A 25,517-nucleotide genomic window follows, 5' to 3' on the forward strand; every position below is an offset into this window, starting at 1 on the left:
TGGGCCGCAGCCCATCACGCACCTGCATCAGGACGCCGTCTCGGTGCCACTCGATCTCGGGCGCCGGCTCCGCTTCCACCGAGCACTCCAGCACCAGCTGCCCCGGCGCCAGCCCCACCACGGAGCGGGGCCCGCGGGGCCCGACAATGCTGGGAGGGGCTGGGGTGCAGGAGGACACCAGGAGAGGTGGGTCCATACCCGGCCCCATCTGCCTCCACCGGCCTCCATCCCAGAGCCCCTACCTTGCACCTTGACCCGGAAGGTCTTCTCAGCTTCCCCCGCAGGGCTCTGGGCCAGGCAGGTGTACAGCCCAGCGTCGGCCACCTGTGCAGGGAGCGGGGCGAGCAGCCTCAGGCCCCCGCCGCCCGCCGCCCACCTCCCGGTCTGGGCTCCTTCCAACGCACCCAGAATTCACACTCTGGCCTCTGCAGAGGGCACTCACCGCCCAGGCGCCCCTCTCTGGATTTCCTGCCCACCTCCCTTTCCATCTCACTCTGGCTTTAGGGCTGGTGCAAGGCCTGCCTCTTCTGGGAAGACCCCCTGACTGCGCCATGCCCCTCCTCTGGCCAGGACAGGAGCTGTGTGCTATGAGTCCTCCCCCTACACACACACACACACACACACACACACACACACACACCAGCTTCTGCTGGCCCTGGGGAAGCTGCGGCCCCCTCCCCTGGGCCCCCCAGCCTCATCCCCCAGCGGGTGGGGTACCAGCACCTGCACATCCTCCACGCGGAGCACCCGCCCGCGGCCGCCGTCCTGCGTGCCCAGGGCCTGCCCGTCCTTGTGCCAGGTGATGGTGGGCGGGGGGAGGCCACGGGCATCGCACAGGAGCTCCATGGGGGTGCCGGCCGTCAGTGACAGCGCTGCAGGCTGGCCCGCGTCCTCAATGTGGGGGGGATCTGCAAGACACCCCACCCTGTCAGCTGGGGTCTGGGTGCTGGAGGCTGGGTTCCTCTTTCCCATCCTCCTGCACCAGCAGAGGGGGTGAGGAGAGAGAGAAAGAGAGAGAGGGAGAGAGAGAGAGTGTGTGTGCGTGTGCGTGCGTGCGTGCGTGCGTGCGTGCGTGCGTGCGTGCGTGTAGGGATGCTGAAGGTCTGGAAACAGCAATAGTCTGTGTTCTTGGCACAATTACTTGGGCCTTAAAACCAATAAGGAGCAGGGCGTGTTGGCGCACGCTTATACTCCCAGCATTTGGGAGTCTGAGCCTGGAGGATTGTGGTTCGCAGCCAGCCTCAGCTACTTAGACCCTTTGCAACTCAGTGAGACCCTGCTTCAAAATAAAGAATAAAAAATAGGGCTGGGGGGGTGTAGTTTGGAGGTAGAAGGCCCCTGGGTTCAATCCCTAGCACCACCACAATAAGTAAAAATAAAAAAGACTAAAAAATGGGGCTGAGGATGTAGCTTGGAGATACAATGCCCCTGGGTTCCGTCCCCAATACTGCGAAAAAACAACAAAAAAAAAAAAACAAAAATCCCAAGCCCACAGGGGTACCCTGGGGACACACAGTGAGGCAAATCTTTCGAATACAGCCCAGTGCTGCACAAGGCTGTGCTGGGCCTTGGGCTCCCTATTTTGGTGACTCTTGTTTTGGCTTCGTCCAGCAGGGTTTGGTGGACGAGAGCGGAACCCAGCCTGGGAGAATTAAACGTGCCCGCCACTAAGCCCTGCAGGACGGCACAAGGATCACCCCTCCAGAACTTGGCCCTTCCCCGCTCCCAGGCATCGCCCCAAACCTCTGCAGGACAGCGCTCCAGCCCAGAGGAGCTGCACAGAGGGCCGCGGACTCACCCATCACGGTCAGCTGGAAACGCCGCCTGGCCTCCCCGGCCTCGCTCACGGCCACGCAGGTATAGGTCCCCACATCGCCAGATCCCACGGCCTCCAGCCGCAGGCCAGGCCCCTGCTCAAGGCTCTGGGTCAACAAGGGCTCCCCATTCTTCATCCAGGACACAAGTGGCAGGGGGCTGCCCCGGGCCTCACAGGGGAGGACCACTGGGGAGCCACGGACCACCGCCATGTCGCTCTGGAACTCCGCCGGCTCCAGGACTGGGGGCACTGTGGACGGCCAAGGGGTGTGCAGGAACCGTTTCAGCCCATGACAGGCAGCCCTCACCCCAGGACCTTCGCACAGGCCGCTCCTGTAACCAGGTACCTTGTCTTGGACAATTTCTTACCTCCAGTACTTGGCTTCGACCTCACGGGCGCCAGACACCTCCTCAGGCCCCCAAGGCCAGGTAGGGTGCCCTCCTCTGAACGCCCACAGCATCCCCCCTTCCCCTGTACAGTTGGGGTCAGGGTCCCTCTGCTTGGTGATTGCCCTGGCGCCTGGCAGGGCCCTGGCACATGGGGGTGCCCGGCCACACTTGTGGGGTAAATGAAGGTGTGACCATGGGATCTAAGACGGCACTGTGGCCCCGTGGCCGGCCATTGGTCCACCCAGACCTTGGTGGCCACCCACCAAGGCCAAAGGGCCCACGCGCCAGCCATGATTCATACCGAGCACCTGCAAGGTGACGTTCCTGGTGGCCACGCCGGCGGGGCTCGCGGCCACGCACGTGAAGGTGCCCGAATCTGCCAGCTGCACCTGGGAGATCCTGAGACCATCCTCCCCCGAGGGCAGAGGGGGAGGGAGAGAAAGAAGGGAGGAGAGAGAGGAGAAGAGAGGGGAGGCAGAGAAAGGAGGCCAGCTGAGTAGAAAAGCTCCCCTTTTTTTCTTTTTTTCTTTTTCTTCCTTCTTTCCTTCCTTCCTCTCTCCCTCCCTTCCTCTGGGATTGAACCCAGGGGCATTCTACCTCTAAACTATACCCTCAGCTCTATTTTATTTTTTTAAATTTTGAAACAGAGTTTCACTAAGTTGCTGAGACTAGCCTCGATCCTGTGATCCTCCTGTATTAGCCTCCCAAGTACTGGGATTACCCTCCTTCCTTCCTTTCTCTTTTCCTCTCTCCTCTTTTCCTTTCTTTTTCTGGTACTAGTGATTGAATTCAGGGGTGTTCCACCTCTGAGATACACCCTCAATCTTTTTTTTTTTTTAAACTAGTTGGACATGGTGACACACACTTGTAATCCCAGCATTTGGGAGGCTGAGACCGGAGGACCGCGGTCCGCGGACAGCCTCAGCTACTTAGTGAGGCCCTCTGCAACTTAGTGAGATCCTGTTTCAAAATAAAGAATAAAAAAATAGGACAGGGGGTATAGCTTGGAGGTAGAATGCCCCTGGGTTCCATATATACACATACACACACACCCTTGAAACAGGGTCTTGCTAAGTTGCTGAGGTTGGCCCTGAACCTATGATCCTCCTGTCTCAGCCTCCTGAGTACTAGGGTTACAGGTGTATTAGCTTGCAGAAGCGTTTTAAGCCAGAGCTCTGGGGGAGGATGCTGAGGCCTGCGAGGGGCTGCCCAGTGGCCAGTGCTCCCTTACCTGAGGGTGCGGCCAGAGCCATGGAGGTGGGTGCGCTGGGACAGCGGAAGGGGCAGGCCATCCTTGAGCCAGCTCATGTGGATGGGCGGGGAACCCCGCACAGGACACGCCATGGTCACCAGCTCCCCAGGCCTGCTCAGCAGGGTTCCTGTGCTGCCTGCCCCCTGCTCAATGGTGGGAGGAACTGAGGGTGGCGGAGAGAAAGGAGAGGTGACAAGGGGCCTGGGGAAGGAGGCCCCAGACCTGGACCCATCACAGTTGCGGGCTCCAGGAGTCTTGTTTTCCAGGAGCCTCGTCCCAGGCCTGGCTCCGGGGCTGCCAGGTGCCCGCCACTCACCCAGCACATTCACCGTGTGCAGCTGGGCGTCCTCGCCGGCCGGGTTGTGGGCCACGCAGGTGTAGGCGCCCGAGTCAGAGGCCTTCAGGCCCTTCAGCACCAGGGAGCCACCGTCCAGGTAGAACCTGCAGGCGAGGAATTGCCGAAGGCAGTTGCGTGCGGACAGCAGCCCCGCGGCCGGGGAGGGCACAGCCCGGCCTTACCGGAGGTGGGGGCCCGCGCCCTGGCCCAGGGGGCCGCCGTCCTTCAGCCAGGCCACGTCGGGCAGCGGCTGGCCCTTGGCCTCACAGTCCAGCCGCAGCTCCTGGCCTTCCAGCACGCTGTGCTCCTGCGCGGTACCCGAGCTCCAAATCCGGGGGGGCACTGCCATGGGGGGCTGCGGTGAGGCCCGGATGGTGGGAGGGGTGCGCTGGGGGCCGGGCAACAGGGAGGGTGGCGAGGCGCAGACATACCCAGCACGGCCACTGCGAAGTCCTTGCGGGCCTCGGCCTGGGCATTCTCAGCCACGCACGAGTAGGTGCCCGCCTGCGCCGGCTGCAGGCGGCTCAGCTGGAGGCGGCTGCCCCGGGAGACCACGCCAAGCGCCGCATTGCTCTCTGCGGGACGGAGGGGGGCCCTTGAGTCCCACCCGCCTTGCACCCACAGGGATACTGGGCCCAGAGGGGCAGGTGCCCCTTCCTATACATCTCAGCCCGTCCCGTGGACACCCTCTTCCTATTTCCTTCCCCAGGGGACGGCTCTCTCTCCCCAGGGCTCCATTCCCGTTAGGGCCCTGGGCCTGCTGCTCTTAGCAACCCCTCATCCATCATGACCTCTGGCCAGGTGAGCGGCCATTCACTGACCTCACAGGGTCACCAGGGGCTCTCCGGACCTCTGTCGCTGCCCAGAGAGCGCCCCTCCACTCTCTCCAACCACACCCCTGCCCCCAGGCCATCTGTCCACACCAGCCAGCCGCCCACACAGCGTTCTCCGCTGCCTTTCAGTGACACCTGTGTCTTGCTGTGAGCTTGGGAGCCCCCCCCCCTGCCCTGCACAAAGTAGTGGGGTGACCCAGGGCACAGGCACCAGGGGGGCTCCAAGGGCCCTGCAGGGGCAGGTCCTGACATTTGGAGTCCAGGGACCAGCGAGTCACCTTAAAGGACAGCAGGGGAGAGGCCGCCCTGGAAGCCAGCCTTTGATTTTTTTTTTTCTTTGTACGGGGGATTGAGCCCAAGATGAACCTCTGAGCTCCACCCCCAGCCCTATTTTATTCTTTATTTTGAAACAGGGTCTAAGTTGCGTTGGGCCTCGCTGAGTGGCTGAGGCTGGACACCGACCTGTGATCCTCCTGTCTCAGCCTCCCAAACACTGGGGTCACAGGTGTGCACCAGCACACCCCTGCTCAGTCTTCAGTCTTTTAAAAGAGCGTGAACCAACGACTTCCTTCTGCTGCGTGGTTGTGGCATGGAATAAAGGAATACTTTGCACTACGATGAGAAGGGCACGTCTACTCACCCACGGGCATCCTGTCCTTCAGCCAAGTAACGGTGGGTGCAGGGACCCCTGACACGTCGCAGGTCAAGACCAGGGGGCTCCCAGCCACCTGGCTCACTGTCTCTGTCTTGGGGTTCTCAAACGTGGGGGGCACTACAAGACAGAAGTCAGATTCCCAGACCCGTGACACCCTTCCCAGTTTCCTCCTCCCAGGCAGGTCAGGGGGCCCGGGAAGCCCCTCCGTGTCCTTAGGAGTTCACTTTTCTGCTCTGCTGCCATTGGTGAATCAGGGATTCCTTTATCCACAAATGCAACTAAAGGCAACAACATTTCAAAGTATGGACAAAGCAGAGCCTAGGAGGGGTCCACGTGGCCTGAGGATGGTGGACGCATGGCTCACGGACTAGCTGTTCCTCACCTATGCCGGGACAGACATCACCAATCAATCCCTGCACTCCTGTCCAACCAGGCTGAAGTCATGCACCTGAGCAGGCCCTTCATAGAGTGGAACATGGAGCGGGTTCCAGGTGAAGCATCTTTGTCTTCATAGACCAGACATCCCTACTTTTCACCACTCACAGAGGGCTGTCAGAAGGGGCTGTGAGCTTAGAGCAGCAAGCCTGATAGGGGTTTTCAAGAACTGTGTTCTGTATGGCTCAGGATGGGGTATACCCGTTGCTTACCTGGTCAGGAGGCTGCTGGTTTTGCCATCCGTCCCACACACCTGGTGTCCCCGCACCCTGTCCTTCTTATCATGACATGTTTTAGCTGAGCACCTGGCTGGGCCAGGAGCCGCTACCCTTCCCAGCCTTCCCCTGCATCTGCTGCAGCCAGCCGCCTGGACTCTCACTTGTGGAAGGCAAGCCGGAGGGACAGATACAACGTGTGCTGGCCTAAGTGTTAGCCCTCTGCTTTCTGCTTTTTTTTCTGCTTCCTGCAGGTGGGGATAGGATGCAGTGTGTTCCCACTTCAACCATGTGATCAAGGCCGGAGGTGCAAGGAGAGGGAAGGAGCCTGGGTCCCTGAGAAGCTACATGGGGTTTTGCGACTACCGACTTCGCCGCTCACTTCTGGGCTATCACATCGCAGATGGAAACCTCGCTCATTCAATCTACTGTATTTTGGGGTCTCTTTGTTACACAGCTAAGAGTATTCTCTGACATATACATCTGACTCCGAGGAAACCTGGCCAAGCTTCCCAGACAGGTTTCTCTTCAGCCCAGCTTGAGCTTGATTGAGTCCTATTAAGTATTATCTACGTTCCATCCTTGGGCTGGCAGGACGGGCACCAGCAGGGCTCAGGACGGAGGTGACATGGCCCTGGGCCCCCAAGGGTCTGATCTTTCACCCCAGTTTTCAGGTGCCCAGCACCTTATAGCAGGTAGGTGCCTCCCCAGATCCTTGTGCTGAAGACAGGCCTGAGCTCAAAGGTACAAAGCCACTCCATTAAGATTCACAAAGCAGATCACTGGCAGACTCTATTTGAATCCTACTAATAATACTTTTTTTTTCTTTTGTGGTACTAGGGATTAAACCCAGGTGCATTCTAACTTTGAGCTACATTCTAAGCCCTATTGTTTTTTGAAACATGATCTTGCTAGGTTGCCGAGAGCCTCACTACATTGTTGAGACTGATCTCAAACCTGTGATCCTCCTGTCTCAGCCTCCCCTGTACTGGGAATGCAGGCATGCACCACCACGCCCAGCTCTAATCCTGGTCTTTAAGTTCCAGATCTTGAGCCCGTAACACCCAGAGACATCGCCTCTTCCAGACACTGCTGTTCTCATCCCCGGCAGCCCCCAGGGGTGCAGGAGGCTCCCAGCCCCACTGGCCAGGCGGGGCTCAGCTTACCCTGGACAGTGAGGACGAAGGTTCGCGTGGCCTCCCCAGCTGCATTGCTGACTTGACAGCTGTATATACCTTTATCCGACACCTGGGACAGGGAGAGCATTTGGTGACAGTGTTTATGGGGTACCTGGGCTGCCTAAAACATCCAGGCTCCAGGAGCCTCCAGATCAGGGACTCCCCAAGTCAGCCCGGCCCGCCTGGGGGCCAATGGAGATGGAAGCCTCTGGTTTTCACAAGAGAAGTAGGAGGCCATGGGAGGTGAGTGCCCAGCTCCAGCCCCCACCCTTCTGGGGCCTGACCACCCCCTGTGGGCCAGAACTGGCCAGGAGGCAGGAGCCCTGACTGGCTTCCAAGGAGAACAAATGTCCACTCAACCAGCTCTTGAGAGAGTCTGACCCATACCAGAGAGAGAAGGTGGAGAGGCAGACAGAGGACCTGGAGGAAGCCTCTAGATCCTGGGGAAACTGAGGCAGGCAGGGGAAATGGACCAGCTCCAGGGCATCCTGGGGGTCGGTGCAGAACCTGGTCCTGCATCTTTCCCAGAGCTCTGCCTGCGAGCTACGCAGAACACGGAAGCAGTGGCCCCACGCAGCAACTCGGCTGCCTCCCGGGCCCACGGGGTTGCAGGTGACATGCCCAGGGCCGCTCACCTGGGAGGCCAGGACCTCCAGCCTCTGTCCACCCTGCAGAGCCCGGGTCCGCTGCGCCGGGGCCAGGGGTTGCCGGTCCTTGTACCAGGTCACGGTCGGCTCCGGGAACGAGTCCGTCTCACAGCTCAGGACAGCCGTGTCCCCGGCCCGCACCAGGACCGCCTCCTGGGGGCCGCTCAGGGCCCGACTGAAGGTCGGGGGGACTGAGGGCAGGAGAGGCGGTGAGGCCTTCCCTGGTCCTCCCTGGCTCTGCCCCAGCTCAGTGGCCCCTGGGGATCTGCAAGGGGGTCTCCCCAGCCCCCCACCACTGGCTCACTGATGCAGACCCCCTCTCCCACCAGCATGCACAAATAGACCGACCCTGGGCTACAAAGACTCTCCCGGTGGCTCTGAAGGTCGCTGGTTATACAGGCTGCAGGCTTCGGGAGGGCCCCTTCCTGGCCTAGTTCTTGGGGTTCATCCTGACTGTCCCCCTCCCCACCAGGGCCATCATCAAAGTGACCACGAGCCGCACACCGGGCTCAGAGCTCCAATTTCATTATTTCATTCTTACAGGTGACAGATCTGGGGCTCAGAGAAGGAGAGCGACTTGCCCGAGTCCACAGAGCAGGTGGGTGAGCACCAGCTGAGTTTCAGATGCCCATGGAGCCAACTCCCGAGACTGCAGCCTCAGCCTCTGTGCCAGAGGGTGCCCCCAGAGCTCCCCCTTAGGAAGGACGGGCACGCGTGGGGACGGGACGCACCCAGCACGCTAAGCCGCACGGCCTTCTGGTCTCTGCCGGCGGTGTTCAGGGCCTCGCACAGGTACGTCCCGGAGTCCGACGGCTGTGCCCGGGCCAGCTGCAGCGTGTGGGTGCCTGTGGGGAGTCAGCCCCTTGCACCCGCAGCCGGGCCGCACCCCTCCCCCATCCTAAATCCCCCCAGACCCACCACCCTGTCCCCGGGGAAGCAGCTCAGGCTCCCCACGTGGCTTCAGAGCCAGAGCTGGGCCCAGGCCTCAGTTTACCTACCAGGCAGGAGGAAGACCTCTTCGCCCAGGGAGAGGGCCTGGCTGTCCTTGTACCACGTGACCTCGGGGCTCGGGTGAGCGTGGACGTCGCAGGGGAGGGAGACGCTGCTGTTGAGGACGGCGGTGACCTGCTCCGAGTTCCAGCCTGTGATTCGTGGTGGGACTGTCCCCACGGCCGCGGGGAAGAAGAGGATTGAGAATGTACAGGGCCGGGGGAGTGGGGAGCCGGGACGCACCGTGGGCTTTCGCCGAGCTCCCGAGCTCCGCCCCGTGCCTCTGCAGAGGCCTCTGGGACCTAGCTACCTCACACGGGGACACGCGGGGGCTTGGAGATCAGAGAGGGAGGGAGCCTCTCCAGAGGCCACACGGCTAAAACATCAGTTCAGGCTGGAGTTGAACTTTGTGTGTTCAACGCCACCCGACCCCCGTCCCCGAGACCACAGTGCCCCCACATCTGTGTCAAGAAGGCAGAGGGCGCAGACTGGGGGTGGTGAGACCCCCAGCTGGGTGAGCTCTCTGAACATTACCCTAGACGTGAACCCGGTGTGTCCCCAGCTCTGCCCAAGGACTCGGCCCAGGAAAAGCACCCAGCTTCACGTTAGGTACTCAGTAAGCACTCAATAACGGTGCTGTCAGCCTCTGAAAGGCTTCCCTGGCTGCCTCGGAAGCTGCTTCTAACCATCTGGTATTGGCCCGGTGGTGATCACGGACCCCAGATGCTTTCTGCCCCGGGTGTGGTGGGGCAGAGCTAGGATCCCTGAGCTCTGAACGGGGCCCAAAGCCGCCTCAGGGAGAGACAGGGCCCGGGGCCCAGGCAGGAGCCGCTCACCTTGGACTCTGAGGGTGAAGAGCTTTTCTGCCGAGCCCGCCTGGTTCTCAGCCACGCACATGTAGCTGGCCGCGTCAGCCACCTCTGCCGTGGACACCTGTGGGTGGCCAGGCCAGGTGGCTCCCCAGGACGCCGCTCCCCACCCCCGGCTGTGCTGAGGACCCCTCCCACCCCACGGCAGGCAGCAGGAGCTCCTGGAGACCAGAGGGGCCCCTCCTGGGAAGTCCTCTCCATCTGGGGGCATGGCAGGACATTCCCGGGGGGCGGTGAGGCTGGGGATTCTCTCTGTAGCAAACTGAAGTGGAGCTGGCATGGGGTGGTGCTGGCCTCCAGCATCCCAGGTGGCCCTGGGTCTAGACACAGGTGGTCAGGGGAGCCCTAAGTCCTGCGTGTGGGCATGGCTCTGGGCAAGGCCGCCTTGGGCCAGGCCGGGCCCTGGGTGAGGCGCACACCCACCCTGCTGGTGGCCTGATTATCTAGGTTCTTTTTGTGGGGGGGCGGGGCTGGGGATGGAACCCAGGGGCATTCTACCTCCAAGCTACAGCCCCAGCCCCCTTTTTTATTCTTTATTTTGAAGTAGGGTCTCACTGAATTGCAGAGGGCCTCACTAAGTAGCTGAGGCTGTCAGTGAACTGCGCTCCTCCTGTCTTAGCCTCCAGAATGCTGGGATGACAAGCGTGCCCACCACGCCCGGCTTAGTCTTTTTATTTTTGAAACAGGGTCTCACTGAGTTGCAAAGGGCCTCGCTAAGTAGCCGAGGCTGTCCACGAACCGTGATCCTCCCATCTCAGCCTCCCGAATGCTGGAATTACAAGCGTGCGCCACCACGCCCAGCTGAATATCTCTGTTCTGTGAACTTACCCCGCAAGGGTAAGTGCCGGCTACTGGCTGGCTGGCTACAGAAACCCAGGGTGCGTAGCGTGCTTTCCTACAAGAGCCTCAGGGCCCAGATAATGCCCGGCCCTGGGTTCCCGGGGTCCCGTCCTCACCTGCAAGACTTGCCCGTCCTCCAGGATCTGCAGCCGCGGGCTCGGAGAGAGGGGCAGCCCATTCTGGAGCCATGACAGGGTGGGTGCCGGGTTGCCCAGGGCCGGGCACTGGAGGCTGACGGTGCTGCTGGCGTTGACGGTAACCTCCTCCACCAGCTCCTCTGTGTTCCCCGGGATCACAGGTGGGGCTGGGGTGGGGAGAGGGTGGGCATTGGTGAGCATCCAGACCCTCCTGGGGCCTGATGCAGCTAAAGAAACGGGGCACAGAGAGGGTGGTGCGTCGGTCCAGGTCATACAGCTGGGAAGGGACCAACTTGGAACCTGGCCACAGAGCCGCAGGCGGGAGCTCTGAGTGTGGCCGGGGCCCGCGGGGGAGGCCCTCGTGGGCCTGAGGGTCTGAGGGTCCCTGTCCCCAGCCCGGCCCGCTCACTCAGCACCCGCAGCTCGTAGTGCAGCCAGTCTTCGCCCACCTCGTTGGAGGCCCTGCACGAATATCTCCCGGCATCCTCTGCGCGCACCAGGGGGATCTGCAGGACCCGGCCGCCTGCGGGAACAAGGGCAGGGGCCTGAGCTCCTTCGCAGGGGGCCTGGGATGTCGCAGCAGCCCCCTGCCTCATCTGGGATGTGGAGAGGACTGGCCTCCCTGCCCGGCCTCTAGGTCGAGGGAAAGACTAAGTTCACATGCTGCCAACAGCTCCTGTGCGCCACCATACCCGGCCATGACAGTGATTTCTAAATGAAAAGTTCTAGGTTCAGTCCCTGGTCACACACACACACACACACACACACACAAAATGTATCCGTATTTGTATATGTATTGTGTTGGTGTGTGTGTGTGTGTGTGTGTGTGTGTGTGTGTGTGTGTGTGGTACTAGGGTTCTTGGAAGACCTTCTACCTCCGGGCTACACTCCCAGACCTATTTTTTTTTTTTTTTTGGAAACAGGGTCTCTTACGCCAGCGTGGCTGGCTTCGAACCTGCGCGATCCTCCTGTCTCCGCCTCCCAAGCGCGGGGATTACAAGCGTGTGCCACTACACCCAGCTACATATACATATTTAAAATGGTATAAATGAGCCGGGCGTGGTGGTGCACACTTGTAATCCCAGCATTCGGGAGGCTGAGACCTGGAGGATCGCGGTTCACAGACAGCCTCAGCTACTTAGTGAGGCCCTCTGCAACTCAGTGAGACCCGGTTTCAAAATAAAGAATAAAAAAAAAATAGGGCAGGGGGTGTGGCTTAGAGGTAGAATGCCCCTGGGTTCCATCCCCAGATCCGCAAAAAAAAAAAAAAAAAAAAAAAAGGTATAAATGAAAAAAAAAAAAATCCTCAGGGCCATGAGCTTTGACCACAACCTGGTCCTCAAAACTCAGCAAGAACCTCCCTGATGACTGATTCTACCTTTGGGGGGAGCAGGTGCTCTTTTTATGACCATTTCAATTACAAACCACAACCGCGGTCCAGAGGGGCTGTGCGCCCTGCCGAGGCCACACCGCAGGCAGGACGCAGGGGAGCTGCGGTGCCCGGCCTTCCCTTGCCGCCTGGCCTACCTTGCAGCACAGAGGCCCCGTCGGCGGCTGAGAGGGGCTGATCTCCCCGGTACCAGGTGAGCTCCGGGGGCGGGACCGCATTAGTGTCGCAGTACAGGTAGGCCGGGTTGTTCTCCACGATCTCCCGGTACTGGGTCACACCGCCGCGGGCCTCCTCCTCCCCCTCCTCCTCCTCGAGGGACAGGATCTGGAAGTCTGTGTCAGCATCGCCCACCTTCTGGAACATGGGGGGCACTGGGAGGGGAGACCACGCCATTAGGAAATGCAGCCAGCTGGGAATGCACCTCTGCTGGGGCCCCCAGGAGAGGCCCGGCCCTTTGAGGATTCCCTGGGATTGAGGCGTTTCTTTTCTTTTCTTCCTTCCTTCCTTCCTTCCTCCCTTCTCTCTCTCTCTCTCTCTCTCTCTCTCTCTCTCTCTCTCGTAGTACTGGGGATGGAACCTAGGGGCATTCTACCTCTGAGCTTCATGCCCAGCCCTATGTTTTTTATTCTTTTTTTTTTTTTTTTTTTTGCAGGTCTGGAGATGGAACCTAGAGGCATTTGACCTCCAAGCGACATCCCCCGCCCTATTTTTTATTCTTTATTTTGAAACGGTCTCACTGAGTTGCAGAGGGCCTCACTAAATCGCTGAGTCTGTCCGCGAACCGCGATCCTCCAGTCTCCGCCTCCCGGATGCTGGGATGACGAGGCAGCTATGATGAAGTGTTTTTAAATTTCCTCCCTTCTCACAGCTGGTGCTTACTGAGCACCTACGCTGTGCTGAGTCCTAGGTGAAGGTTCCTGCCCAGCACGGCTCAGGACTTGATAGCTCAAAGTAACGTGGAAACATTTCCCACGGGAAAATATGTAACGTGGAATTATTTTCCACGGGAGGAAACGGGATGCTAAACTTGAGCCGGCATTGTCGATGGGAGCGCAGGCACAAACTACCTGCTTTAGAACTGGAAGGGCCCCAAGGTCATCTGCATTTTGCAAAGAATGAAACTAAGGCCCAGAGGACACTGGGACGTCCTAGGTCCCAGAGCCCCCTGCACGGAGCCGCGGTGGGTGATGGGTCTGGGGCCAGATGTGCCAGAGATGGAAAAGGGCGTTGCTCCCCCGGCCACTCTCCAGCAGCTGGCAGAACACCTGGCCTGTCAATTGTTCAACTTGGCCTCCCAGCCTCCCAGCCTCCCTGCCTCCCAATCTCCCTTTTTCTTTCCTTCCGATTTCCCGCCCCCCTTCCTTCACAAAAGCAGAGTAGGTTATAATGAGCCCTATGCGCCCCGCTCTCAACCTGGATCATTTGGAAGCAAATCCATAAAGCAAAAGGTGCCTGCCCGAGGGTTTAAGAGCGTGGTGTCTGCTCAGCTGGACCACATCCAGGCTCTGCTGCCTAGCCCTGCCATGTGCGGCGAGGGCCCTCACCACGGGAGCCGCATCCTGGCTGCCAGGCCTGGGCTCCAGGGCCCCAGCTGGTGGCTGCAGGTGGCGCCCCCTGGTGGCCATGCGGAGCCCCTCCACTCCACCCTGTTGGCGGGCACTGCCCGACACCCGCCCTGCCCACTGGAGACACGCACCCTGGACCAGCACGTTGAAATCCTGGTCGTCCTCGCCAGCCAGGTTGGTGGCCACGCACAGGTACCGGCCGGAATCGGAGACCTGCGTGGGCTGGATCTGGAGCAGCCGCCCCTCCCCCAGCACGCGGAGCCGCTGGCTGGGGGTCACAGGCTGGGGAGGACAGCAGGGAGGAGGGAGAGCGAGGTCAGAAAGGAGGGGCAGAAAGCACCAAGACAGAGCACTTACACTTTAATAAACGTCGGTCTGTCTGTCTGTCTGTCTGTCTAATTTCCGGGAATGGAACCCAGGGATGTTCTGTTCCTCAACTACACTCCCAGCCTTATTTTATTTTTTGAAACATCTCACTAAGTCGCTGAGTTTGGTTTTCAACCTGCATCCTCCTGCCTCAGCCTCCCAAGTACCAGGATTACAGGTGCGTGCCACCATGCCTGGCTAATACATTTCTTAAAAACAAAAGGCTGGAGGTGTAGCTCAGCGGGAGCATGTCTCTGGGTTCAATGTCCAGTGCTCCCCCACGGAACGATAGCAGCACCCTGACAGCTTTGTTAAACCAAATCCATATAACTTAAAAATTGGAAGAGAAGTAATAGGTAAAAATAGAGTTTGATGCTAGTGAGAGTTGTTGCCTACTAAGAATTGGATTTCTTTCTTTCTGTACTGGGGATTGGACCCAGGGGCATGCTACCACTGAGCTACACCCCGGCCCTTTTTATTTTATTTTTTTTGTGATCCTGGGGATGGAACCCAGGGGCCTTCTACCTCCGGGCTACACCTCCAGCCTTATTTTTTATTCTTTATTTTGAAGTAGAGCCTAAGTAGCTCAGCCTCCCAAGTACTGGGATTACAAGCATGCACCACCACACCGGGCCACCTTTTTATTTTTTATTTTGAAACAGGGTCTCGCTAAATTGCACAGTCTGACCTTGAGCCTGCAATCCTCCTGCTCAGCCTCCTAAACAGCTGAGATCACAGGTGTGCACCCCAGGGCCTGGCCAAGAGAACTAGATTTCTTACTTAAAAATACAGAGTGGGCAGGACCCAGGCAGTCGGGGTTCAGGCACTTTCTGGGCTGTCTGTTCCAGAAGGTTCCAAACACAGCAGGTGGGGCGGGGCGGCACTCACCCGCCCATCCTTGTACCAGCTGATGGTGGGCGGGGGCACGGCCCAGCACTCGCACTCCAGACTCAGGGTGCTGTTGACTTTGGTCCTCACCTCCTTCACGCCGAGCTCCCCAGAGGGGTCGTCTTTGGAGATGGCGGGGGGAACTACAAGACCACAGGGCTGAGGGGCAGGCCAGGGAGGGGCGCAGAGACCCCGCTCACCTGCTCCTGGGCCGCCCCGGAAGCGGGAGTCGGCTGCTGAGGGTGGAGACAGGGACCCTGGAAGCCAACTCGGGGTGGTGCCCTAGGGCACAGTGTGCTGTGCTTCTGGGACAGGGCAAGTCTGAGGCAGAGGGATTCCTGGGGTGGCTTCCAGGTGTCCTTTTGGGGTCCAGGGCTGGAGCTGAGCACTCCTCAGCAGAAGCCGGGATGCTGGGGGTACACCTGGCCCAACCCTAACCCGCTGCCCCCTCCCCCCAGCGTCCTCAGCGCTACCCTGGGGAGGGGGAGGGGGGCCCCACAGTGGTGCCACCCAGAGGAAGCGAGCCCCAGGAAGGTGCCGGGGGCGTCCTGCGGGGCCCGGACTCACTGAGGACCTCCACATGGTAGTTCTTCACGGCCTCCCCAAGCTCGTTGGTGACCACGCAGGTGTACTGGCCGGCGTCTTCCTCCTGGGCATTCAGGATCTGCAGCCCCTGGGTCCCTGCGTGGGGGGCAGTGGCCGGGGTCACCCCACAGCTGCAGCTTTGCAATCTGCCGGCCTCGGGCCGCCGGGTCCTTCCCCTGATCTTTGGCCCAGCCCCGTGTCACCACACTCCCCCCACCCCCCAACAGCAGCACCTGGGAGAAGCTGGATGTTCTTGGAGGCCTCAAACGGGGCCCCGTCCTTCATCCAGGTGATGTTGGGGGAGGGGGAGGCCAGCGCCTCGCAGATCAGAGAGATGGGGTTGCTGATGGTCACGGTCACCTCTTCATCTGCACCGTCCTCGGTCACCCCCAGGATGCTGGGAGCCACTGTGGGGTGGGTGGGGGGCTGGTGAGCCGGGATCCCCTGGACCGAGGGCGGAGACTCTGGACGCCCAGGGCTTAGCCTGGATGCTAGTGTGACCTACATTACGCAGGCGGGGGCAGAGGCTCCGGGAGGCCCCTGCGCAGTGCAGCCAGACTCGCATTCGGGCCCAGGCCCCGGAGCGCAGGCTCTCTGCCGCCGAGCCGTACGACTGCTGCCTCAGTTTCCCCCATAGCTCCTCAGCGCAGATTCAATTCCTAGTGTGTCTTACGGATTCAAGCAGAGCCTCCCCATCTGCTTGTGTCTTAGCTTGTAGCCCTCCCGGAGCTGGGGAGACCCGTGGGGGCTTTTAACCTCTGCTGTTTTCATTCGCCTTTTTAATTTTTTGGTGCTAGGGTTTGAACCCAGGGGCATTCTACCTCTGAGCTACACCCCCAGCCCTTTTTATTTTATTATTATTAGGGTTTTTTTTGTGGTGGTACTGGGGTTCCTGGAAGCCCTTCTACCTCCGGGCTACACTCCCAGACCTACTTTTACATTTTTATTTGGAAACAGGGTCTCCTATGCCAGCACGCGCGGCTGGCTTCGAACCTGCGCGATCCTCCTGTCTCTGCCTCCCAAGCGCGGGGATGACAAGCGTGCGCCACCACGCCCGGTTTATTATTATTAGTTTTTTGAAACAGGGTCTTGCTAAGTTGCTGAGGCTGGCCTCAAACCTGTGATCCTCTTGTCTCAGCCTCCCAGGTACTGGGACGACAGGTGTGCGCCACTACACCTGGCTCGTTGGTGTTACAGTTTCCTCTTTCAGCCCCTGTGGGGAACTCTCCCTTGTACTCTGACCTTCTTATCATCTGACTTTACGAAGCTAGCCTCTCACCTGGTCCTTTCTCGATTTCTCCAGCTTAACGAGAGATTATGTGTTCAATAGTTTCTGCCTCGGTTTCCCTGAGGGACAGACAAACTTGGTGTGAAGCCCCCACCCTGGGTACAAGGCACACCATCTCTGTAGCCTCAGAAGTGTATCAGTGAGCCAGGTGTGGTGGCCCACACTTGTAATCCCAGTACTTGGGAGGCTGAGACAGGAGGATCGCAGGTTCGCGGCCAGCCTCAGCTACTTAGTGAGGCCCTTTGCAACTCAGCGAGACCATTTCAAAATAAAGAAAATAAAATAGGGCTGGGGGTGTCACCTGAAGGGAGAATGCCCTGGGTTCCATCCCCAGTACTGCAAAATAAAAATAAAAATAAATAAAATAAAGAATAGAGCAGAGCGTGGTGGCGCACGCTTGTAATCCCAGCATTCAGGAGGCTGAGACAGGAGGATCGTGGTTTGCGGACAGCCTCATCCACTTAGTGAGACCCTCTGCAACTTAGTGAGACCCTGTTTCAAAATAAAGAATAAAAAATAGGGCTGGGGGTGTAGCTCAAAGGTAGAATGCCCCTGGGTTCCATCCCCAGTACTGCAAATAAGTAAGTAAATAAATAAATAGAATAAAAAACAGGGGCTGGAAGTATAGCTTGGAGGTAGAATGCCCCCAGATTCAATTCCTAGCAACACAAACACACACAATTTATCAGTGACACAGGGATAAAAACATCTCCCAAGCCCTAGGGCGACTATAAAGATTCAGCTGAAGCACTATTATTTTTATTGTTTTGTCTTTAAACTTAGAAAAGAGAAGGAAAAAAAAATAGACGCTCTGTCTCTGAGGAGACACCAGCACCCGCGGTGGCCAGGGGACCCGAACTCACCCAGGACGCTAAGCCGGAAGTGCTTGGTCTTCTCCCCCACGGCATTGGCCGCGACGCAGGAGTAGTGGCCGGCACTGGACAGGTTGGCCCGCAGGACCCACAGGAGGGCTCCATCGGGGGACGTGTGATGGGCATCTCCACCCGCCAGGGGCTGGCCGTCTTTGAACCACGTGACCCTGGGCGGTGGGCGGCCTGCGTGCAGAGGAGGAGCTGGGCAGGTCGGCAGTATTTGAGCAGGGTGACCTCGGGGCCGGAGGCTGCTCCCAGGCAGGGCAGGGGGCGCGGATGCTCCAGCCTGGAGCGCACAGCCCGAGACAAGCGGACACCAGGCTGGGGCCTCCGCTCTGGGTTAGGGTGCCTTTCCTCACTAAGGAGTGGATATCTTTTCAAATATCCATCCATCCATGGCACAGACTGGCAAAATAAGGTCGTGAATTATGTGAGCTAGGCAGAGCTGGACGTGTGCTTGTCATCCTAGTACTTGGGAGGCTGAGACAGGAGGATTGAAGGTTCCCAGCCAACCGCAGCTACTTAGTGAGGCCCTCTGCAACCTAGTGAGACTCTATTTCAAAGAATAAAAAATTGGGCTGGGGAATAGCTCAGAGGTAGAATGCCCCTGGGTTCAATACCCAGTACCACAAAAAAGCAAATTATTCCTTTCATCCATCCATCCATCCACCTACCTGTCCACCCACCCATCAACTTACCTATCTATCCTCTCATCATCCACCCACTCATCCACCTACCCATCCACCTGTATATCTGTCCATATACCATCTATCCACCTATCTATCCATCCATCCACTTATCCATCCATCCATTCACCTATTCATTCACCTGCCTCTCCATCCACCCAGCCATCTACCTATCTATCCGCCTACCCAACTAATATCTGTTCATCCATCCATCTTCCTACTTACCATCTGTCCAAACACCAACCATCTATCCATCTATCCACCAATCCATTCACCCATTCATCCATCATCCATCCATCCATTTTTTTGTGTGTGTGTGTGGTGGTACTGGGGTTCCTGGAAACCCTTCTACCTCCAGGCTACACTCCCAGACCTATTTTTATACGTCTTTACTTGGAAACAGGGTCTCTTAAGCCAGCGCGGCTGGCTTCAAACCTGCGCAATCCTCCTGTCTCCGCCTCCCAAGTGCAGGGATTATAAGTGTGCGCCACCACGCCCGGCGTTCCATCCATTTTATTACCCACTTACCTGCCCATCCATCATCCATCCATCATCCATCTATCATCCATCCATCCATCTATCCATCCATCCATTCATCATCTATCCATCTGTTATCCATCCATCTATCCACCCATCCATCCATCTATCTATCCATCCAGGTTCTTACCCACTTACCTGCCTATCCATCCACCCATCCATCATCCATCCATCCATCTATCTATCCATCCAGGTTCTTACCCACTTACCTGCCTGTCTATCCATCCATCTATCATCCATCCGTCCATCTATCCATCCATCCATTCATCATCTATCCATCTGTTATCCATCCATCCACCCATCCATCATCCATTCATCCATCTATCTATCCATCCAGGTTCTTACCCACTTACCTGCCTATCCATCCATCATCCATCCATCCATCCATCTATCCATCCATCCATCGATTCATTAATCTATCATCCATTCATGTGTCCTTCAGCCCATAAGCATCCGTGGGCCCCTCCTCTGCCAGACACTGGGGAAACCATGGTGATGAGGAGCAGTGTCCTTAAGGGGCTCAGACGTCGCCAGGCCATGGTAGTCCTGGCAAGCTCAATGACGCAGCGACATGGTCCCAAGACAGGATGTGGAGAGTCTCAGTGGGGAGCGGCAGGGCTGGCTGGTGGGCAGACCCCGGGGCACCTCCCCTCCCAGGTGGCCCCCAGCCCCACCATGCCGTGCAGCCTCACCTGTGGCATTGCATGCCAGCTGGGCAGCCTGCCCCTCGGGCACCTTGACCACCTCCTCCTGGCTCTCAGTCTCAATACTGGGAGGAACTGGGAGAAGCAGGGAAAAGACAGCTGCTGATCGGGGCTGGCCCACCCAGGCCACGCGATCACAGAGCAGGAAGCCAGGAGCCCAGGCTCTCTCTTCTGTTTCCCCTGCCTCAGTTTCCCCACCCCTTGTGCCTGCTTCTGCTGGCCAGTGAGTCTAATAAATGTTTGTGGCTCTCTGGGGGAAGCCTCAGAGCTGTTAGGATGAGGCTCCAGGAAGAGGCGGCAGTGTGGAGAATGTTAAAAATGTCTGCCCCCTTCCATTTTGGGTTAGTCTGTGCCACATCTGGAAAGTTCCATGACAGCCTCAGAACACAGGTTTGTCTGTGTTTGGGGGAGCTACGGATGGAACCCAAGGCCCCAAGCTAGGCAAGTGCTCAACCACTGAGCCATACCCCAGCTCGAGAACAGAGATTTGGGGTGAGGCGAAGACCCCCAAGCGTGATGTCTCCATCCCTGCCAGACCCCGGAAGCTCCGGGAGGAGAGGCGGGACTCACGGGCCCCCAGGAGGAGGGGCCGCTACGTACCCAGGACGTCCACGCTGAAGTTCCTCCGCACCTCCCCAGCCTGGTTGCTCGCCAGGCAGGAGTAGAGGCCCCTGTGGCGCTCCTGTGCCCGGGCCACCCTCAGCATCCAGCCGCCTGCGGAGGGAGAGGGGCGCAGGCTCTGAGCGCCTCCTGTCGCCCGCCGCCCGGAGACACAGCAGGACCATCCATAGACGCCCGCTGTGCTTGGTACTCGGCTGGGCACCCAGGCCCAAGAGGTGAGCAAGTTAACGGGCCATCTGGACTTCAGACACGCGCCGGATTGAAACCCGGGACCTGCTCCAGCAGGAGGGGTCCGCGCCCGGTCACCACTGCTCTGAGCTGGGACTAAGGGCGCAGGCGTGGGTTACAGAGTCCCGGTTCAGTTCAGACCCCGTTCCATCCTATCAGGACAGTAAAAGGCCTTCTTCTCCCAAGGGCCCCCTAGGGCAAGCCAGCCCCTCCCAGAGGAGCCCAGGTGCAGAGGGTAGATGGTACCTGCCAGGACGTAGGTGTCTTCCCCGGGGCTGATGGGCTCCTCCTCCTGGAACCAGCGGACTGTGGGGGTTGGGACCCCGGTGGCCTCACAGCGCAGCGTCCAGGGGCCGTGCAGGACAGCAGTGACGTTGGTCACCGCGTCTGAATCTCCGACAAGCTCCGGAGGCACTGGCCAAAGCGGAAGCCACATTCAGGAGGCAGATGGGGGCCCCGTGGCCCCACAGGGGACTGGATGAAGTGGCTGCCTCTGAAGCCGAGAGGCTAGGAGGGAGGGGCTGTGGCTGCAGGCTGGGCCGTGGGGCCAGGCAGACACTCAGGCCTCAGTTTCCCCAACCCCTCAGAGGATCGCCAAGAGGATCCAGTAAGAATGTGATGGCGTGTCCGGGGCCTGGTGCAGGCAAGAGTGGGGAGAGGGAGCTGGGGTTACAGAGGCGAGCCCCAGCATCGTGGGTGAAGTGGTCATGGCATGGAAGGGGTCTGCTTGTGATGGAAATCACCACCCTCTATGGCTTGGGTAACTGGCAAACTCGGGTCCTGGGGCCCTGAAACCCTCCACCACCCCTGCCTTCACCTGAAACACACTCCAGGACCGCCGCTGGCCCTTACCCTGCACAGAAAGCGCGAACCGCCTCCCGGCCCTGCCAGCCGCGTTCTCGGCCGTGCAGCTGTAGTGCCCGGCGTGGGCAGCGTGTGCCAGCTCCACGTGCAGGCTGTGGCCCTGGTTCCTCAGCCGCAGGCCGGGCTCGGTGCCCAGGGGCCGGCCCTCCCGCTCCCAGGTCACCGCGGGCGGGGGCTTCCCTGTGGCGTTACACTCCAGAACAGCCTCCCCGCCCTGGACCACGGAGACCTGTGTGAGGGGCTCCCAGGCCCCGGAGACCTGAGGGGGCACTGGGGAGGAAGCGCGTTAGCCAAAGTGGCCAGAGCCAGGCGTGGTGACGCACGCTTGTAATCTCCGCACTTGAGGCTCTCAGCAACTTAGTGAGACCCTGTTTCCAAATAAAATATAAAAAAGGTCTGGGAGTATAGCCCGGAGGTAGAAAGCCTCTGGGTTCCACCCGCAGTAACACACACACACACACACACACACACACACACACACACACACGCGGCCAGGCCTCCAGGGACAGGTGCCCCATCCAGGTTGTGTTCTCCCTTTCCCTGGCTGTGTGGCTTTGGCCAGGTATCCGCACCTCTCTGGGCTTTCTATCTCTATACCAGGACCAGGACAATACAGCCCCTGTCCTGCCCTGGGCATCTGGCCAGAGAAAGCTCACAGCACAGCCCTTGGGGACGTGTGCAGGTTTGCTTCCTTGGCCCAGAGGCCTCCTGGAGCTCACACACCCGGCCAGGAGCCGGGGGATCCCGTGAGTGGGTTTCTCCCGAGCTGCCGAGCACTGTGTTCCTTGGCTTTATTTCCCAGCATGATCTTTACCAGCCTGGGCTAGCCCATCACTGCCGGACAGGTAAATGGAGATCATCTCCAGCCTATCTAGAGGCCGCATAGAAAAATGACATTTCTTACAAGACGTGTTTTTCTCCCCTAGGCCTCTAGGGAGCTTGGAGAGCCCAGGCTGGCCTCGGCCGTGCTTAAGTTAGGAGCCTGGAGTTGCTGGTCCGTGGCGGACGGTGAAGTGCGCGCAGTGCCTGGCTGGGCCCTGGGAGGGTCTGCCCCGCCGCCCTCGCCTGCCCGCCCCTGCCCGCAGTGCCTCACCGTGCACCTCCAGCCGCTGGTCCTGGCTGCTGTTGCCGGCCACGTTGCTGCACTCGCAGGTGTAGGTGCCCTCCTGGGCTGGCTGGGCCTGGCTCAGGTACAGAAGCCTCCCCACGGCCGACGCCTGCTCCGGGCCAGGCCCCTCCCCTGGCAGGGGCTGACCTGGGGGCAGCAGAGAAAAGCCTTTGCAAGACACAGATGCCCCACGAGGCTCAGAGATCCCTGGCGGAGCCGAACGGGACTAAAGAAGGTGATGTTGACGGCAGAGAGAGGCGCTGTCCAGCCCTGTCCAGGGGCCACAGAATGCTGGCGGAGAGCGGCGCCCTGTGCCCAGCAGCCCCTGCTGTAAGCCCGCCCCCTTGGCAGCTCTGGGTGGCCCCAGCGGGGGCAGCAGTGGTCCTACCGTCCTTCTTCCAGGAGATCTTGGGGAACGGGACACCGCGACATTGGCAGGACAGCCTGGCGGGGTGGCCCTCGCGCACGGTCAGGGTGCGGGTCTCCCTCGGTGGGAACACGGGAGCCACTGGGTCAGAACAGAAAGGGCGAGTGGCACAGGATGAGACGCGCCCAGGAGCCAGGGAGGGCGGAGGAGGGCTGCCTCCACAACCCCCTGGCGGCCTCTCCCTGGGACCTGGGGCCGGCGGGAACGGCCGAGACCCTCACCCCACACGTTGAGGCTGAAGTGCTTCTCGGAGCGGCCGGCCTGGTTCAGAGCCTCGCAGGTGTAGCGGCCAGCGTCCCACACCTCTGCCCTGGCCACCTGGCCGGGAGCAAAGGCCACCAGTCAGGACGGCCACAGAGACAGGGCTGGCCCACACGGTCTGTGTGACCTTGAGCCCCAGCCTCCTGCCTGGACACAAGGCCAATGGCACCGGAGCCGTCCACAGCACCAGGAAGTTTCTGGAAGCCAGAGCCTGCAGGGGCCTGACCCAGTGCTCAAACTTGGGAAGGGCCCTATCACAAGACCCAACCAGTTTATCAGAGAGGACCCTAGTTATGGGGCTCTCTTCCCTGCCTCCCGAGAGGCCTCTCTGGTCACGTTGAGCTGAATGGATACTCTTGGGGGGCTGGGTCGCCCACAAGCTCCTCTCTGGGCGGAGGCCTGGTCGGTCGGCTGGGCAGCCACACACCTCTAGCAAGGCCTTGTCTGCGGAGAGGCGGACGCCAGGCCGCGGGGCCAGGGGCCTCCCGTCCTTTCGCCAGCTCAGCACAGGAGGGGGCACAGCGTGGCTGAGGCACTCCAGGGTCACTGACTGGTTGGCCAGGACGGACACATTCAGCTCTTCTCCAAGGATGCTGGGGGGCACTGCAGAGGGCGGGTCAGAGAGGGGCTTTCAGGACAGGTCTGGCCATTCCCGCAGCCGGGAACAAACCGCAGGGAGCCATGGTTAGGATGCGGCTGCCCTGGCTCCCCGCCGCTCCCTCCTCCACTCCCCATGGCCCTGCTTCTAGAGGGGGACCCTCACTAGGTAAGCTGGGGCGACTGGAACAGTGGGCACGGCCCTGTGCAACACTGTCCTGAGGTTCTTAAAACGCTACCATGGGCCGGGCGTGGTGGCGCACGCTTGTAATCCCAGCATTCGGGAGGCTGAGACAGGAGGATCGCAGGTTGTGGACAGCCTCGGCTACTTAGTGAGGTCCTTTGCAACTCAGTGAGACCCTGTTTCAAAATAAAGAATAAAAAATCGGGCTGGGGGTGTAGCTCGGAGGTAGAATGTCCCTGGGATCCATCCCCAGTACTACAAAAAAAAAAAAAAAGATGCTTCTGTTGTGCCCAGGCCGATGTCCCAGGAACGGAGAAAGAGCGTACCAACCGAACGTGGAAGATGGGCTATGCTTGCTGCGTTTACCGTAGGGGAGCAGGACATTGGTCTACGTTTAACACAGCTGGGCCAAACATGGTCTCTCTTGTCACTAGGGCCTTACACTACCGTGGAGGGGAGGGGCAGGGTGCTCAGGTGTCTGCATCACCCCTCTGTGAATCCACAGAGATCTATAACGATTTCTGAATTAAAAAAAAAAATTCCAGCCGGGCGTGGTGGCGCACGCTTGTAATTCCCGCGCTTGGGAGGCGGAGACAGGAGGATGGTGCAGGTTTGAAGCCAGCTGCGCGTGCTGGCTTAGAAGACCCTGTTTCCAAATAAAAATATAAAATAGGTCTGGGAGTGTAGCCTGGAGATAGAAGGGCTTCCAGGAACCCCAGTACCACCACACACACACACAAAAAAATTCCATGGTACCTCTAGGATTACAGGTGTGTGCCATCATGCCCAGCTTCCATCATATTTTATTTTTTAAAGTTTTCTATATATCTGGGCATGGTGGTGCATGCCTACAATTCCAGTACTTAGGAGGCTGAGACAGGAAAGTCATAGGTTTGAGGACAGCCTCAGCAAGTAGTAAGACTCTCATCAACCTAGCGAGACCCTGTTTCCAAATAAGAAATAAAAAATCAGGCTGGCTGTGTAGCTTGAAGGTAGAATGTCTCTGAGTTCAATCTCAGTATCATACACACACAAAAAAATTCCCATTAATTTTTGTTGTTGTTGTTTTTTATTACTGGGCACAGTGGCTCACACCTGTAATCCCAGCACTGGGAGGCTGAGACAGGATTGTAGGTTTGAAGCCAGCCTCGGCAACTTAGCAAGACCTTGTTTCAAAATAAAAAATAAAAAGAGATGACTGGTGGTGTAGCGCAGAGGTAGAAAGTCCCTGGGTTCAATGCCCAGTAACAAAAATTTAAAAAACGCTTTTTTTAAAAAAAATCAAGTTCCCAAACAAGTTTCTCTCTGAGACAAACATAACCAAAACAGCTTAGCAATTAAGAACACGAGGGTCTAGAGTCGGAGCCCTGAGCAGGGACCCGCGTCCTGCACTCGCTGGCCCTAGGAGGCCCTGGGCCTTGGTTCCATCTGTAACTGGGGATGAGGGAAGTCCCTGCCTGGAGCACTCCCGCACAGCTCACTTGGAGCACTCCCGCACAGGCAGCTCGCTCAGGCACAGGACGCGTGATGTCTTTTCCTTTTCTTTTCTTTTCTTCTCTTTTTTCTTTCCTCCTCCTCCTTTTTTTTTTTTTTTTCGGTATTGGGGATTGAACCCATCCTACCTCTGAGCTATACCCTCAGCCTTCTATTCTATTCTATTTTGAAACAGGGTCTCACTAAGTAGCTGAGGCTGTCCTTGAAGCTGTGATCCTCTTGTCTGAGTCTCCCAAGTACTGGGATTACAAGCGTGCGC

General features: G+C 58.8%; 1 protein-coding gene across 1 annotated transcript in view; it reads right to left on the bottom strand.

The window, feature by feature from the left end:
* HMCN2 (hemicentin 2) overlaps nucleotides 1-25,517 on the bottom strand; it is a gene marked incomplete at both ends in the record, with an annotated part of 138,910 nt that overhangs the window by 25,905 nt on the left and 87,488 nt on the right. Inside the window, 31 exons of the mRNA XM_080708870.1 lie at nucleotides 23-159; nucleotides 243-324; nucleotides 724-908; nucleotides 1,799-2,065; nucleotides 2,507-2,604; nucleotides 3,437-3,620; nucleotides 3,774-3,898; nucleotides 3,977-4,136; nucleotides 4,226-4,369; nucleotides 5,268-5,399; nucleotides 7,099-7,180; nucleotides 7,746-7,948; nucleotides 8,489-8,602; nucleotides 8,756-8,917; nucleotides 9,584-9,680; nucleotides 10,573-10,760; nucleotides 11,003-11,116; nucleotides 12,121-12,354; nucleotides 13,680-13,830; nucleotides 14,803-14,945; nucleotides 15,370-15,483; nucleotides 15,621-15,794; nucleotides 17,539-17,730; nucleotides 19,463-19,549; nucleotides 20,075-20,188; nucleotides 20,570-20,737; nucleotides 21,176-21,457; nucleotides 22,281-22,442; nucleotides 22,684-22,803; nucleotides 22,944-23,040; nucleotides 23,411-23,586. Of these exons, the coding sequence (XP_080564996.1) occupies nucleotides 23-159; nucleotides 243-324; nucleotides 724-908; nucleotides 1,799-2,065; nucleotides 2,507-2,604; nucleotides 3,437-3,620; nucleotides 3,774-3,898; nucleotides 3,977-4,136; nucleotides 4,226-4,369; nucleotides 5,268-5,399; nucleotides 7,099-7,180; nucleotides 7,746-7,948; nucleotides 8,489-8,602; nucleotides 8,756-8,917; nucleotides 9,584-9,680; nucleotides 10,573-10,760; nucleotides 11,003-11,116; nucleotides 12,121-12,354; nucleotides 13,680-13,830; nucleotides 14,803-14,945; nucleotides 15,370-15,483; nucleotides 15,621-15,794; nucleotides 17,539-17,730; nucleotides 19,463-19,549; nucleotides 20,075-20,188; nucleotides 20,570-20,737; nucleotides 21,176-21,457; nucleotides 22,281-22,442; nucleotides 22,684-22,803; nucleotides 22,944-23,040; nucleotides 23,411-23,586 (4,688 nt within the window). The remainder of the gene's footprint in view (nucleotides 1-22; nucleotides 160-242; nucleotides 325-723; nucleotides 909-1,798; nucleotides 2,066-2,506; nucleotides 2,605-3,436; nucleotides 3,621-3,773; nucleotides 3,899-3,976; nucleotides 4,137-4,225; nucleotides 4,370-5,267; nucleotides 5,400-7,098; nucleotides 7,181-7,745; nucleotides 7,949-8,488; nucleotides 8,603-8,755; nucleotides 8,918-9,583; nucleotides 9,681-10,572; nucleotides 10,761-11,002; nucleotides 11,117-12,120; nucleotides 12,355-13,679; nucleotides 13,831-14,802; nucleotides 14,946-15,369; nucleotides 15,484-15,620; nucleotides 15,795-17,538; nucleotides 17,731-19,462; nucleotides 19,550-20,074; nucleotides 20,189-20,569; nucleotides 20,738-21,175; nucleotides 21,458-22,280; nucleotides 22,443-22,683; nucleotides 22,804-22,943; nucleotides 23,041-23,410; nucleotides 23,587-25,517) is intronic.

Source organism: Muscardinus avellanarius (genome assembly GCF_963383645.1).
Source record: "Muscardinus avellanarius genome assembly, chromosome: 13".
NCBI lineage: Eukaryota > Metazoa > Chordata > Mammalia > Rodentia > Gliridae > Muscardinus > Muscardinus avellanarius.